This window comes from Colius striatus, chromosome 7 (assembly GCF_028858725.1).
Source record: "Colius striatus isolate bColStr4 chromosome 7, bColStr4.1.hap1, whole genome shotgun sequence".
Lineage (NCBI taxonomy): Eukaryota > Metazoa > Chordata > Aves > Coliiformes > Coliidae > Colius > Colius striatus.
In genome coordinates this window covers 24,114,646-24,131,768 of record NC_084765.1, presented here as the reverse complement: position 1 = coordinate 24,131,768, position 17,123 = coordinate 24,114,646, and the positions used below count along the sequence as shown (strand labels likewise).

The 17,123-nt window shown below is 36.0% G+C and overlaps 1 protein-coding gene across 4 annotated transcripts in view; it reads right to left on the bottom strand.

Annotated features, from left to right (window-relative positions):
- The window catches only part of TCF12 (transcription factor 12), a 169,031-nt gene that overhangs the window by 46,727 nt on the left and 105,181 nt on the right, over positions 1 to 17,123 (bottom strand). For all 4 annotated transcript variants that reach the window (XM_061999259.1, XM_061999260.1, XM_061999263.1 and 1 more), the window contains exons 8-9: positions 7,904 to 8,039; positions 4,842 to 4,894 (exon numbers count right to left, since the gene is read on the bottom strand). In XM_061999259.1, coding sequence (XP_061855243.1) covers positions 4,842 to 4,894; positions 7,904 to 8,039 — 189 coding nt within the window. The remainder of the gene's footprint in view (positions 1 to 4,841; positions 4,895 to 7,903; positions 8,040 to 17,123) is intronic.

Sequence of the window (17,123 nt, the reverse complement as noted above, 5' to 3'; positions counted from 1 at the left end):
AGTACCCTGCAACAGACTGCTTAGTTGGTTACTGACAGCTAAATGTTCTCGTCCAGCAAATGGGATACTGTAATCTGAGGTTACTCCTATTTTCAGATTTCATATTATGCCACATTGAAAAAAAAAATACAATAATCTACCCAGAAAAAAACCGGTCTTAATAAATATCAAATCTCAAAGAAACACCTTTATCTGTTTTTTAATATAATTTAGGGTTTGGATGTTTTATATATTTTTTGTGATGTCAAGAAAGCAAGTTATACAGTCTTGGAAATACGGAATGCTGTACCATTTACACTGAGTAGCTAGGGTTAGTTGTCAAGGGTTTAAACTCACATGTAAACACAGAGCATAGAAAGGAGTACAGAGCAAGTCCCTAAAAGCTCTGTCCCTTGAACCAGGTGACCAAAGAACAAGCATGAAGTGGGAAGGATGGTCACTGAGCCACGAAGAAGTCGAAGAAGTCGTAGGTTCTGTGTTGCACTGTCCATAAGGATATCTTTGCTCAGTTTTGTTATTCAAAATTGCCTTCTGAAACACAGCACAGCATCAGAGGCAAAGGTCAGGCGAGTCACTGCTGTCTTGGAGAGTGTTAGATATGAAAGACAAGTGACAGTTGAATGTATCACTTGACTGCGCAAGGCAATTCAGAACAGCTCTGAACAAACTAAATGCTGCTTTTTGCATTTTGACACCGTTCCTGCCCAGTGGGAACAAACCCTACCAAAGGAAAAAAATAAAATCCACCACCACAAAAAGGTACCAAGAGAAAGTCAGTTAAACACATCACAGTCAGTTAAACATCACACATCTATCCAGGATGCCCCAATTCAGACAAAGACTTTGTACAAGTATTCCAAGGACGTTGCATTACACCAGGCTGCTTCAATAAATATTGAACTTGATAATACTGAGCATGACGCTCCAAAGGAAGTCCCTCAAACATGGTGAATAATATTTTTAATACAATGTAAACATTAAAGTGTCAAAAAGTAGGTTTCAGATGAATGTTAGAGGACTGAATCCTTGCCACTATACCATTTTAAATAATCTTCTTCTACCCTTTGGGAGCAGTGGAGGAACAAAGGAGTACAGAAAAGTACAAGATGTAGTATTTTTCTTCTGGTATCTTTGTATATCTTTGAGATACTTCTTGAAATATATTTCTCAAGCTCAGTCTTGAAAGACTAGCACGATACCAAAAAGAAAAGTACCTTAAATGTTTGAGAGATAGCTGCATGCAGAACAAGTTTTCTCTAGCATTGCTTCATAAAGAATTCTTGATATAGACTAACACCCACGGACTGTGTTCATACTATAAAGGGTGATATATGGCAACCCTTATAATCAAACCGTGAATTCTTTTAAATGTATTGAAAAACATAATGACTTAGAATTTAGAAAGAGATCTCTGGTACTACAAAAATATTAATTTTATGATTTGTTATTAAATGTCAATCTGAAGTTTCATATTAACTGATAGTCTCAGGTACTCTCAAAATTGTAAAATACTCAAAATACTCATTAGAAATGGCATTACACAGAAAACAAAAAAGATATTTGTGCCTGTGTGTCACAGATGATTTTCTGTAACAAATATCAACAGACATGATCTCTTTCATTTTTTCTCTGATATGAGACTAATTAAATGGCAAAAGAATTATTGTCGATATTGATGCAATTTTTCTTAGAATTATGACCTCACGATAGCTACTGATCATGGCATAAATCATAAAGATTAGCTTGAAATATTTTCTGATTGCACATGTAAACAGTATGTTTCTACCCACAGCCCATCCATAATTAGATGGCAATCTCCCTGTATATTTCCAAGTGAGCCTTACTTGTCTTCCTTCTCCCTCTGCCGATTGAACAGCTCGTTCAAAACCCTGACGCTCTGCTCTTCCTAACTCAACCCAGTCAAGTTGGTTTCAAGTCATGGGATGTCTCTTAGCTTAGTTAAGATAACTCCTACAATCAGAAAAATTCTCAGAAGTACAACACTGAATCTCTGAGGATAATGTAAGTCACTGAATGGTTCCCCCCCACGTTCCCTCCTACCCATTGTAATATAAATGGCACATGATAATCTTTCCATTGACTGAGCTTGAGCTAACAGTGAGAAAAAAATCAACCACTGATTTTTTAGTTCCTATCCTCCCCACAAGGCTTTAAATTTAATAGTAGTAGTTTAACATAAATGTTTGCAACATATAAAATGTTTTGGGCAATGACTCATCACTTAGTAACTTATAATGGAAAATTTAAAAAGGCATTTTCCCGGTGCATTTAGTTTTTACAGCTAAAGCATGAATTCTGACTGAGTTGCATTCCAAGAAGTAACTGCGCAATTCATTAACCCCTTTAGGTCCTGATAAGAACAAATTAAGAAAGATAAACCTCAAACCAAGTAACTTCAGAAAATACCATATGAATAAAAGACTAAAAGAAACAAACTAGAAAAATATTTTTTCCCCCTTTAAAAAACAAACAAACAAAATTTCTTAAAAAAAATTTAGTTAAACTACAGTTATCCAGTAAATAAAATTGCTGTTGACTATTGACATGAGAGCCCTACACTAACACAAAAACCACTGTTTTTTGCAATCTCCTGGAAACCATTTTTTAAAAAAAAATATAGATTTCTATCATTTATCACCTTTCTTGTGACTTTCAATATTATAATCAAACTTGCCATCACTACCTATTAGTTAAATAATTTTTTTATCTTTCCCACATGTTCTGACATCTTATCAAGGTACACTGACTATAAAGACAACACTTTAAAAATTATCTTCTTGCTTTAAATTTCCTACAATAATCAGTGGAATTTAGCTTTGGATCATCTTCCAAACACATAGTATCTCACATTACTTTTTTTTTTGGTATATGTCATTAAAATGACATAGGCTCTATTCCACACTGAAAGCACTGAAAACCAGAGAAACGGTACTTAAAAATTGTAGCACTGCAGTCACTGATTATTCACAGTAACTACACTTTATTGCAGATTGGTACCATTTTAACACAAATAAAATTCATTGTAATTTTCTTGTCTCACTGGAAAAAAAAAAACCTAAATAAAAATAATTTGAAAAGTTAAAGCCTGGTAAGAGAACTATGAGAATGTTTTAATTCTCTAAGATGGTATCTTTACCTGGCTGACACTACTAAATATTAAACATGTAACGTAAGCTTTATTACTTGCTTAGAATTACAGTAATAAATTACATGAAAATTGCACTGCTATGTGTTTTAGCTTCTCTGACATTTAAAACATATTTTTGTGAATCTAGCAGAAATCATCTGCTAGACTGTAAAGTCACCCCACATAACACGCCACTGTTAAAATGTAAATTGCCAAACTATTTTTAGCTGCTACTGAAGGGGGAAAAAAAAAAGGGTGGGGGCGGTAACAGGGTGGGAAGGAAGAAGAAGAATATTCCTGGCCTCGGGAATAATGATTTGAGGCATTGTGTTCATTTTGTTTATCAGGCAGCTATTCAGCCTCTAGTGGGGCCCAAGTGCTTATGCAAGCAAAAGCTTTTAAGAGTGCCTGCAGCTGCAATCCTGGCTTCCAGGTAGGCTGCAGGTTCAGAGCACAGCTGCCCCAGGCTGTCTACACTATCTCAGCTCCATCTGGAAGTACGGTTAAAATAGGATTTTAGATCCTGGTTTCTGTATTTATCACCGCGAGCAGAGGGAGGGAGATGGGAAAGACAGGGATGAGAGAACAGGGGAGATGCAATGGCTAGAAGACACCATCCGTACTTCAGACTCAATACAAAATAAAAAGATCAGACCCATTTTGCTCCCACTATATTACTGTTGCCTGCGCAGTATGTTCTATTCAGCCTATCCGGCTTTGAGTTATGACTCATCCAAGTGCACCTGCGTCCATGTGTTAAGTACTGCCAAATAAAAGCCCAACATCCATTTACACAACAAAGAGATGTACCCTGCAAGGCAGCGGAGCTTCCCCCTCCCCTCCTGTTTGTTCTGAGCAGGGGAAAAAATAATTCTGTCCTTCACTTCACTGGGGATTTTTCACTTCACGTGGATTTTTAAATGCAGATTCATTTATAAACAATTTTCTCCCTTTTAAGAATAAAGCATATTTAATACCACAAAACACCCCTATAGCATTAGATTATCACAGCCATTAATGATTTTTCCACCAAAACCCTTCCAACCTTTTTCATCAAAGCCCTTTATTCTCGAAGGATAAATTTTCAAGCAAAGAGGGATCAACAAACTAGTTGCTTGAAAGCTTTCCTGATGCTAGGCTGAAGTTAGGAAAGGCTTAATGAAGGCTTTAAAATCCACCAGGGCTTCACAATGAACATCTGACTCGGTGATTTATGCATATTAATAACCTCAGTCCTACTGAGGCAAGCTGAGCTGTACATGTCCTCCGAATCTTAATGTCTTCAGCTCCACTGGGATTATTACAAATGTAAATTTCTAAGATTCTCAGCTATTAATCTCTGTCTGTCCTCCTGTTCAGCAACATAATGACTAATTAAACATCAAAAGACCTGTACAGGAGATCTTCTTTGACAGCTCCTGGCCCAGCTCTCTTCCCAAGAGAGGAATTCAAATGACAGGGACAAGTGGGTAGGAGCATATGAGCAAGCTACAAATCACTGCTATGAAATCTAAAAATTCCACATCAAATGTGCATTTAGTCCACCAGAACCACTCCCAATTACCTAGCCTAGCTGTTCCCATCCAGCAGATAGCCTTCCTGATGCTAACGTTTAGTAAGTTGCATATGTGTCAGCTAAAGAGTACAATTTGAGCACAGTTTGTTTACTATAAGTAAAAAATGCAGTACTTACAGAAGAAGGCAAACCAGGGGGCACCTTTCTTACTTTCTTTGTCTGTAGAGGATCTGTACACAGAAAAACAAGGTTTCATCAAGTATCTATATTACAGCTGAAAAAACAATAAATCCCTACACTATACAGTTTTTGTCTCTCTACAATGGATTTCTTTTTTTCGGTATTATGCATTTTTTTATTCTGTGCCAATGAAATTTGACTTTCACATCAATTTAAGAACGTCACCTACTGTTTTTCTCTAAACCAAAATATTGCTAAATAATTACTTTCAATTCTTTCCATAAGCAAAGTTGTTATTCCTAACAAGACTAAAATGTACACTGATGCCCTTAAACACTTGCTATGAAACGAGATTTTGAGATAAGGGGGGACTGACGAGCCAGAGTCATGCTCTCCCCTTTCAGAATAAAGACAGAACTACCAAAATGCAATTTATGATACATTTAAGTACGATTTATACTCTAAAAATATTAACATGATGTAATTTTCTGTAACTTCTAGACTGAAGTTGTAAATAAACAGCAAATCCAATGACTTAAGTAATAAAGGCAATAAAACTAAAATCTGCTTGTAATATTGGTAGCATGATACCTGCTTCCTTCTATCAACAGTTATTTAACATAAAAAAGTACTCTAGCAATTCCATTAAATCAAGAATCTGAACCAGTTTAGTCTGCTGCTAATAAAATTAATCTGAAGAGTATGTACGCAAATTAGAAGTTAAGTGACGTTTTGAAAACAAGTATCTGGCAAAATTACCAGTTCTACAGTTGCCCGATTGAGTCTTAAACTAAAATATGAAATTCCAGCTTTTCTATTGTCATTCAGAACATTTAATTACAATTTTATTATATGGTATGACAAGTTAAAGGTGAGACCAGGTGAGAATACCAGCTGGATATCTTCACTCTGATCACTTCCCATAGTTAATGTTCAAAAGGCAAATGAAAGGACTTCTGAAAGAGATATTTACACTGCACTCAAAGGGTCACCTGGAAGGGAACATTGGTTGGTTTCAATGAAATTTAGCAGCAAATTTTAAGAGAGTTTCTTAAAATCTTGGTCAGGTAACTCCTTCTTGGGCATGAAACGGACATAATTTGACTTAGCTTTAAATTCTCAGGTAGCAGTTCTGTAACATTTACCTAGTTCATTAAAAAAAAAATCAGACATACTTTCTCAAGCCATTGGAAACAAGACTTGAGATAAACATGCACTTCCTTTTCCTGGTATTTCTGGAAAAAACATTTCCATCAATTTTTAACCACCACCTGCCATGTCCTGGGTTACTGTCTCCCAGATTCAGTCATGACAGGAAAAATATCATACTATTACTAGTTTGAACAGGTTACACCACTTCAGCTTATTTTTTAAATAAAATAATAAATAGTACTCCTCTGAAAGCATTACCTTAGTTTTGGTTTGTTTCATTTAATGAAATCTGGAACTTACCAAACTCTTTGCACAGGAAAGGAGCCTAATCATGTATTCAAGTATTTAACAGAAATGAGGCCATTTTATCTGCGCTCTCCCTCAATGACTGCATTGTATTGTAACCTTTCTGCCCACATCAGCGTCACACTCTGCCCAGCACCCAACATCATGCTCTAACAGCCTCCTTGATCCTCAAAACCATAGGAGGTTACTATTACAGTAGTTTCTCAGTAAAACCAATTCAATGGAGACTAACACATCATCATAAACATTATAAAATATAATTCTTCTATATTAAAGAGCGTTTTATATTCCGAGTGGCAAACAACTTCAAAGTCTCCTCAGACTGTTCCTCTTTTGAAACAGACCTGAAGAGCTGCTGCACTTGATTCTCATATTGAATACTTACAAAAATATTTTTGAAGAAAGATAAACCCAGACTAAATTACATTTGTCTTGATAACAGGTTGAAGTTACATAAAACTGGTATTTAAAAATATATACATACATGTACACACACACACATATATAGGCAAAGTTCCAAAGTAATTTTTTAGAGCAAAATATTTAAAAGCCAATTTCAAGCATGTTCAGGACTATTTTGACGCCCAAGCAGTTTGCAGTTCTAGATAATACTACAGTTACTTCAAGAAAGAATTTGCATTTGTGAAATCTTAACTTGGTAAGCTATGGTTTAAGTCATATGGTTCCAACACACAAGATTTTATTACAGAAGTGCTATAAAGAATGAGGGGCACTAAAACCCCAAACATACAACTAGAGCAATCATCATGACATAACATGCTAATGTTGAAACATGGTAACTTTTAAACTGGAGTATCAGGTTACAGTCTCTCTTTTAATACCAAACGTATTTTTTTCAAAACTTGCACACCCAATTATTCATGATAGTCTTATGGCAGAAATGATATAACAGCTGACTCATTTGTGATTCCCTCATTCCATAGAAAGTCTTCAGAGCTATGAAATACTACCACTGCTTATGATTGAGTACGAAAATTCCATTTATGTCTATGTATCTCCAGAATAAAATATTAATACTGTCACAGGATTGTAACAATTTTTATGCAAGTCTTTGCCTGCAAATTTGGCATGCTTGTTTGATTTTAGGATAAACTTCTAGTCTCCAATTGTAAGAACTTTAAAGGTATGTTGAACCAATTACAATGAACTCTATATTACCCTGAATAAAGTTGCTTTTAGCACATAAAAGCATAATTGTTTCCCCTTTGTGTCTTTGCCTGCTAAATAATGGTAATGACCTCAAGGTCAGGCATTTCCAGGAGTTAATGATGACACGGGTTAAGGGCACTCAGCTGGTCATCAGCTCCTATCCATCTGTCATTATTGCTTTTGCAATTAAGGGGTTTATTGGAGTTTCTTGTTTGTTTTATAACCAATACTGACCAGTGTTGAATCCAAAGTAGCATCTCAAAGAAAACTGTTATTCATTCCAGTTTATCTCTTATAAAGCAGTTTGTTGTAATTTGAATAGCTCAGTACAGAGCAACTGCCAATATATAAAATTAACTGTCAAAGTCCATAATAAAGGCTGCAGAAATGCAACACAATCAAAAAGTTCCGAAACTGTCCGTATTACTCACCGAGAGCTGGTGAATCATGAAGTGGTCTCCGGCGTTGATTTGTGCCAGAAAACGGGTAGTAAGGTGTTCCGGGTTTTCCCGAGGATGACAGCTGACCTGGACTTCCAAGCCCCATATCTGACCGAAGGAGACTAGACTAAAATATACAGGAAAAAGAAGTGAAATAAAACTCTACAATAACTCAGCCACTAACATACCAAGCTAACAAACTAATAACCACACATACTGCTACTGGCATTTGCAGGAATTTACTGGGCTTTCAGTGAAGGTCTAAAGAGTTACAAAAAAAGAAGCTGACGTTTTAAAATTACTATTCAGTATTAATATTCTACTATAGCATAACTCAGAAAAGCAGTGCAAGTTTAACTGTGAGCCTCAAAAAAAACCCCATAACCATTTCAGTATAAAACATCTGAAAGAGTCAATTCATACTTAAATTCTAAACAAAAATCATAATGCTTTTAGTTTGCAATATAACACCTTTTCTATTACACCATATAAACATAATTGATAAAAACTGCTAAGAGTTTATAGTGTGACATTACGTTTTAGCACATACTTAGAAATGTAGTCATATTACATTCACAAAAACATGGAATAATTGTAAAAAAAAATTAAATGCTGAAAAAACAGACAACATTAGATTGATGTGCACAGATAAAACATTACAACATTTTAAAAACCTCAAAGCAACAATGTAGTTGAACCCTACCCTTTTTGTTGTCTTTTCATGTAGTACTTGCAAAACCGTTCTAAATACTTAACAAGTGCATTATATATGTTTGGCCTCACATGATTTGGATGTCTTCTGTGATGCTGAAATGAAACTTGACAATTTATGAGAAGATAGTTTTTCCATGGTTGATACTATGCTTAGCCTTGCTTTAGTCCAAAAATCCCCAAGACCTGGAGTAAACCCCATAGCACTGTTTGTACAGAAAACATAATGCTACCAGGCAGTAAATATGCATTCATTGTCACTTCACTCCTGGCTACTGCACACACATTTCCTCACACAACAGCATCCATCCTGTGTTAAACACAAGTAAAGGCACTTGGCTTTTAGTATTTGAAAAAAAAAAAAATCAGACAGTGTTTTAAGGTCATCATGCAACCAGCAGCCTTCAGAAACAAGTGATTTGATTTCTTTATACTTGGTTATTACATAGTGCAGTCTTCCCAAGAGAAAATGAGTAAAAGCATGGCTATCAGATGGCAGGACAACAGTTATGTTTTGCCTACATTCAAACTGCACAAACACTTCAATTGTCAGATGAAGCAAGCTGAAGTCAGAAACTGCTGACTTGATTATTTTTTACACCAAAACAAACTTGAGGTGCCACTTCAAGATGTTCCTTCAGCCCCACTGTTCCCAAGACAACTTTCTTCTGCCTCTGAAAATGTTCTCAGCAAAGTCCAGGTGAACTCACATGTTACAGAAGCTGTCTAACAAGCGCACCTGCAGACTGGATCACAGCCGGAACCACTTCGGCTCTTGGCCTCCCGGGGCTGCAGTAGCCCATCAGAACACCTACACGTGCTATTGCTCCTGGCTCTTCTCACATTTCCTTCTAAAGCCTGAATACCCTCATTCATAAATAAACATATTTTTTTGCATTACCTTATATTGTTCAAGCTAATTCTTTTGGTGTGAGGACTTGTTAAGGGTGAGGTTAACTTACATCACTCAGGTACTAAATCCCTTCTAACTTGCAGTGCAGTACTATTACCAGAAAATCCAGAGTTCATATAAAATTATAGACTATACATAAAATGAGCAATAACTTGAAGTGTGCTTTTTCAGATGAATTGTTTTGCTTCACATCACTACTGAAATTCTCATATTTAGCTTCTCTGATAACTAGTTTGAGCATGAAAATCTTATATTTAAGATTATATTATATTAAAATAATTAAAATAATAGTAAAATAAAATAATAAATAATAAAATAATAAAATAAAATAATAAAATAATTAAAATAATATTAAAATAACGGGATGTGAGTCACTCCATTACAAACTAAAAGAGGGCTCAGAACTTACAAACCTATCATGTAGTTTGAAGACTAATAATGATTCTAAATGCTCTGGCATAAAAATAAAGTCTCCCCTCAATTTCTTCTTTTTTCTTCTTCCAACGAAACAATCCTGACGTCAGAATTGTTAGTATAAAACTCATACTGAAATGAGTGAGGTCATCTTTAAACAAAGTACACAAAAAAATACGGAATAAGGGGGAAATCTGCATGTTGACTGTTTCAAGATTTGGTCATCTTGCCTTGGACAAACAGCTAAGAGATTATTGTTTTGCAGACAACACTGTGATTATCAGAATATCTGGCTTTCACAGTATGAGCATAATTTAGCAAAGATGCTATAGTTTTAATGGTGAACACTGCAGGAAACATGGGCAACATTTTGTGAAAAGCAGTTCCTCTAAACCAACACTATCCAAAAGAAGAAATTAAACCAGTTCTGCACTTAGCCAAAGACTTGACCTTCAACCCAAGTATACCTAGGAGTGAAGGAAAACTTTTACAGGGGCTGTAGGGAAGGGAAGGAAGTACTGCGACAGCTGTTATTTCAAGTAGCTGAAGCAAGGTCCCACTCTCAGAATCCCACAACCGCTGGGGCTGGCAGGGGCCTCTGGAGGTCGTCTAGTCCAGCCCCTGCTAGCTCAGAGCAGCTGTCAAACATAATTAAGAACTATGTCCCATGCACATTAAAGACAACCCTCCTCACTCCCCCCAGGCATCTCCTCCTGATCACTGGCAGTGATTTTGAAAATGTAATGTGATCCATATAGACACCTCCAAAAAACAGGTGTGGGAAGGGTCTTAGTTCCTCTGTTCATTAAGGGTGCTGGTGGGTGGCGCAGATATTACCAAAAAAAAAAAAAAATCCGAATCAAACCCACCAACAACGATGAAAAAACCCCACCTCACTAAAACCAAACACCCCAGTAAAAACTCTCACAATTCACTTCTGCCAAGCCACTCCAAAAGGCATGTGTCTATATGTTTTCCAGACTTAACCTCCATCCTTTACCGCATGCTATTTGCCACTCTTGATTTTGTCCTAAGCATTCCAGTTCCTTACATTTTCATTGGACTAAGAATTTCAAAGCAGCATGGCTACTACAACAACATAAAGTGTGTAAGTAATGTAATACTATCTCCAGCTATGCAACATACTCTAAAGCAGTTTATTCATCTATGGCATTTGGCCAATTTTTTATTCTTAAAAGGTGAGGTGAAGACACCACCACCAAAAACACAACCCTCTTTTAACATTCCCACAATCAAATGACACATCTGTTTAAAATTTTATAATTGTTCCTCAGTCTTCCAAAAGAAAATAAAAATAAATGTCATTAGTTCAGCTTATTGATTTTTCTGCCCGTCTGAACCAATTGAGAAACAATATTGATTAGGACTGATCCTTTCCTAAGGGCATCTGATAAAGAAAGGAATACAAAAATACCACTGAGGATAGCAAAAAAGCTTTGTATTATCAGCACCAAGCTTCTCCTGACTAAATGCCCGAGGTCTCTGCACAGAGGCAGATCGCTTACATACATAGTTTGCAGCATTCTCCACAGAGAACACTCAAGCTCACTCCGAACCTCATCTGCCAAGCAGAGATCCAATTACTAAAGAATAATCAATGACTGGTTATTCTCCTGAACACTGTCGAGTCCTGTCTGTATTACCATTATAAATAAACAGGCATCACCCTTAAAAACTTGCTCTTTGGATTCTATAAGGCATATTTCCAGCTTCACAATAAACAAGAATTTATTTAAAGTATTATTTTCCCTAAGGAATGTGTGTTCAATAACCAGCATAAAAAAAAAAAGCAAAGAGAAGAAAATAAAATAGAGAGTGTTTTCATTACAATTTACTAAGAACATATCAATCCTGATTTCAAAGAGAACAGAGAAAAAGAGGTAAATATGACTGCTTCAGTTCGCAAATTTATGCCCTTCAGCAAAACCAAGAAACAGTTCTGACAGTCTTGAGGGAAATGGCATAGTCTGACCTAAAATTTAAAGAAAAATGCTTTAAAGGAGTCCTTTTCCTAAAAAGTATTTTCATAAGAATGAAACATGGGGCAGTCACCTACTTAATGCAAGGGTGAGTTGAGGGGAAAAGAATTATATCTACACTGGGAGATTGGGGTGTTCACGTGTCTGTATTTATGCACCTTTCTCATATAAAACAAGTAACTTTGTACTGTAGCTGCACATAAAGGTAGCTTACATTCAAACTAACAAGCTAATTAATCATATGTTATATCCAAATGTTATGATTGAGATTAAAAAAGCTCTTTTACTTGACATTTTTTAAAATTTTTGAAATGGATTCATTCAAACAATTCAAGTGTAAAAGTTAAAAAGAGTCTGACTGCTTTGGAAGTCTCTTTTCCCCAGTCCAACTCTATTCAAACTTTAGAATCCTGAAGTCACAATTTGACACCAAAATACTGCTCTGCCTTCAATGGACTTCTAGGACACCAGCCAGAATAACTCCAATATGTTGGTAAACACTTCTTTAATTTTCTTACTTAGATACAGAAAAAGAAATGTGTACAAGTAAAGGCCTACAGATGTCAATACATAGTATTCCTTGCAGCTCCCCAGCAGTTAGACTACATGTAAATGGAAAAACCAAGCTATCCTGCAAAATACAAACATCCTTAAGTAACACACTCCTTTTCAACAACATATTTGTTATAGGCAACCTTCTGCTTCTTGGTCTAAATCTTATTCATGTTTAATTTTTAAATGTAAATGTATCAGCAAACACTTTAAGAACTCAGATTTTCCTAGTGTAGCCATAGCCAAACTATGGAGGAGTTTCATCTAAATACAACTGTGTGCCTTTACATTATTCATTATTTTCTATCAAAAGAATAATATGGTTGAGAATAAAAGCATTATCCCATTATATGCAACTGATTATGACAGGGCTATTGTGCTGACATAATAAGGCAGACTGCTTTGGCAGTGAAATGAGAGCTACTAACCAACTGCAAACTTAAATCTTGAAACTATGTCATTGCCTGCTACTTCCCCCCAGTAAACTAGTCAAGTAGATTTTATTTCTTCCAGTTTTGGGTTATTTTTTATTAGCTTCCTTTTCAAAAAGTTTACACTTTTGAGTCTCAGTAGTCAAGCTGCCCCTATTTAAGTCAGGAACACTGTCTAAAGTTTAAAAGTTAAAGAGCACTTCAGTGTTAAGTTAAAAACTCGGAGCTTTGATAGATTATTTTGTACAAGCAATGCAACAGCACTCATCTCAATCAAATCCCTCTATTATCCCACCACATGAGTGTAGACAAACTCACCTGTCCTTTCTCTATTTTTCAGAATTCTGTAGACCAGATGGTAAGTGCATTCCTTGCCTCACTGTAAACTTGACATGCTGCACTAGGTAGAGCAAAAGTTTCACATACATGTCCTTTTATTAAGTCATTTTAAATGAATTAAAGAATGTATATAATGTGTTGTGATATTTCATACATCTTGCCTTATAGATAAGCCTGACAACTAGCATGAGCTAGTTGAAAAGAATGTAAAGAACTGGAGGCATCTAACTCTGCTAAACTTGCAAAAATCCCTCAGCTGTGTGTGTCATTACTGTGATTCCAAAGGAAAAACTTAGCACAAAGTTAAAATGTTAACAAATAATTGCTCTATGAGATACTAATGCAGAACAGAGGTTACTACAAAAAGAACCAAAAGTTCCAAGTCACACAGTTTAAGCCAAAAATTTAACCAAGATATAAAGAGTTGAATTTCACTTTAATGAACACGCACTCAAAAATAGGAGCCGAATTTGGAAAAACACTGACATATTATGTAAATTCATTTAAAATTTAAATTTTAGAGATATGTTTGCAATTATCAGCATGTTGTTAAAGAATCCCATTCTGAGAATATCATCAAATAGTAATGTGAAGTACAGTGTTACCATTTTGAGAACAAAAGGACCTTGAATGAGTAATCAATAGCAACTGGCAGAAAAGGAGGCATTAATTATGATCCTGTCTAGTGTTTTGTCTCAAAACAAGGTTTCATTAAATATATTGTGCTAACCTGTACATCTTCAAGCCATTACCAATAGATTTGATCAGATACATCTTTGGTCTGCTTCAGGAGGAGGAAAAGATCAGAATAAAAAACTAAAACAACATCTGAAGTTTCATATGGTGACTTGAGCATATTTTTCTTCATCAATTTAAAGGAAATCAGAGGTTGCTAATAAAACATCTCAAGAAAGAATCCTCTAACAACATGCTGATAATTGCAAACATATTCCTCATTCTAAAAAAATACTCCGATCTTATAATCTCAATGTAGTCTCTTGAAAATTTAATTATCATCTCCTATACCTAAAGTATCATGCAGGTTTGAGAAGATAATGACAGTCATCCATCAACTGCATCCTGCCAGTGTAATCAGGCTAATCTAGCTCACTGGAGTAAAAAACAGCTACCTAGGGTACTAAACACTGAAGTGATGCAAAATCATAAACAAAATAACAGACATTTACTTCACTGTCTTCCCAATTAACGTTAAAGCTGAAAAATATAAAGATATCAATATATTCTCTTTACACCAAAGTTTTTCCACATCACTATGAGCTTCTTATTCAACACATATACGTAAACAATCTGCTACGACAAATAATTTTGTTAGCATGTAAAGATAATGCGACTGAACACAGGGACAGTGGAGAAAAGGAAAAAGTTTTTTCAGCATTCCTTATATTCCCACTTTAAACTGAATTTCACCCCTTCTTAAGCAGTGGGAGGAGTAAAGATTAAATTGCAGAGGAAAGGCAACATTTTGTATTCTTCTGCATCTAAACGGCTTTAAAGTACCTGACATTTTGTTACAAATGTTTTGAATGAGTCCCTTCCTTCTCTTTTGCAACAGTGGCCTCGCTGCACTGATACTGCATATTGGCAAGACTACAAATTCTGTCTTAGGCTTCTAAAGCGGCACCCTGCTGATGTTGGTGTCCAATCCCCGAGGTTATGCTGGCTCAGCTTGTCTTCACTCATACCCCCGGGCAAGGTATTTTTGCATTGCTGACTGAATTCTAGGAAGGCATTACTAAGCATTGTGATTACAGGTCAGGCTCTCCTCCCTTTGCCTTTGAATCTTCTCGATATATTATGAAAACAGTAATTTGAACAGCTTCCTTACTGTGATTACACAAAAGCAGAAGGTTTGTGGAGAACTGCAAAATGTCAGAAGAGAAGCAGCTGAGGGGTTATTCATCTACTTCTTAATTTTTTAGTACCAGCCTTCCTGCTTTTCTCTATGATTACAAGACATGAGCATGAGGAGTCAACATTATAATGAAAGATTTTGTGCTGACTCTTATTTACAGAAGTCAGACTATAAAGGATATTATAAAGCTCAAACTATCCTTGCATCTGTTTCTCCCTCTGCATCTTCAGCAAAATGTTTTCAAAAGATTTCAGACCATTAGTAGAATGTTTCTTGTATATGGTATAGAAACTGAGCATTTCCTCTTCCATGCAACCAAGAGAAAAATCTCACTACTCTAAGCACTAAATCAGAAAATGCATAACATAGTGAGGGCTCAAAAACTGTAATTAATATAGCAACCAGATAATTGTTAGGACTTAACACAGAGGACCCATATATTTTCACATATAATCAAGTGAAATCCGAGTCCAATATTAGAGTGCTAGTAAGTGGACAGATAAGCCCATTAAATATCTCGGGCTACAATCCCCTCCCTTTAATATACATATTACTCTCTCCCTGCTCTTTAGAAACCTGCACCATCAGGAGCACTAAAATCTTGAAAAGCACTCCTACAACACAACAGAAACCAATGCGAATCAGATAATTCAGTTCCACATAAGAGGAATTGAAGTGACAAACCTGTCTTGTGCTTCTTTCCATCCACTATCTGCCCAACTTGCAGTCTTTCCAAGCCCATCCCAGACTGCAAGCGGTAAGTAACAGGTTGCTTACACTACTCATCTCCCCCTTCCCAACTCTACTCAAGAGCCTGTACTGATCTTGAGAGCAGTAATGTGTGCAGACGGAATGTTTGGTAAGTGACTTGATCTCCCTGCAAAGTATGAAAAGAAGGCAAATGGGAGCGCCACATACTGGAGTAGCTGGAGACAAAGGGAATAGCTACTTCAAGAAAATCTAAAAGGTGTGGCTGTGAGCATCCTCCAGTAACACCATATATTTGCAACTGAGAAGTGCCCAACTCTGTAGCAGTAAGAACAGTTGAACACAACTAGCAATTGGCCAAAGAAATTGTATCTGCACTCAATGGAAGTGCTTTTTACTTCTTCACACAGCAATGTGTAAGATACTATATACATAATGATTTACATTATGTTTATTACTTTAAATACAGCCAAACACAATGAAAAATTCAAAGGAGGAAAGAGTATTTGCCAACCCTAAATAGCGTGAGAAAGAGAAGGGCAAAGACAAGTAATAGTTTGTCTGCTTAAGACTTGAATACAATTCCTTGCACAACAGCTCCCCTTTATAAATAGCATCCTTCCCCAACTATAACTAACTGCTAACACCTGCTACCCACTTCATTCCAGGAGGATGTCTTTCCTGATTAACTTCAGGTGGTCACCTCCAGCTCTGCAAAAAGAAATCTATCATGTGTCCAGTACATTTTTACTTTCTAAAAAGGTTCTGCAGGCTCCTTATCTGCCGAGAGGAGAAATTTTCCCAACAGCACAATAAGTAATTCACTTCTAATAAATCATAATCAAAAGAAAGTTAATAATGCTTGATTGTACTTGAGAAGTAAAATGAAGCAAAATAAACTCAAGTTTGGACAGTTCATCTGCCCTTAAACTATACATCCCCCTCTTCATCACAGCCTTTAAAGATGGTATCAGCTGGCAGAATCCAGAGTCACTGCTTCTGTTAACATGGTGTCAGCCTTTCCTTTGGAAGCCACATATCTTAGAGATTGACAGCTCAGCTGTAAAAGTCTATTTGGAGAGACATCTGATATCAAAGGTGTCAGAGAAAAAAAAAAGGATTAAAAAGAGAATATTTAAAAAAACAATCCAGTTTGTTAGTCTTAAAAGTTATATTGGTATTAAAAATCCCACACATGCACAAGCTCTGACATTGTCAGTACTACTTGGACTTAAATACACATTATGCTCTCTTTACTGTTTCTAAAACT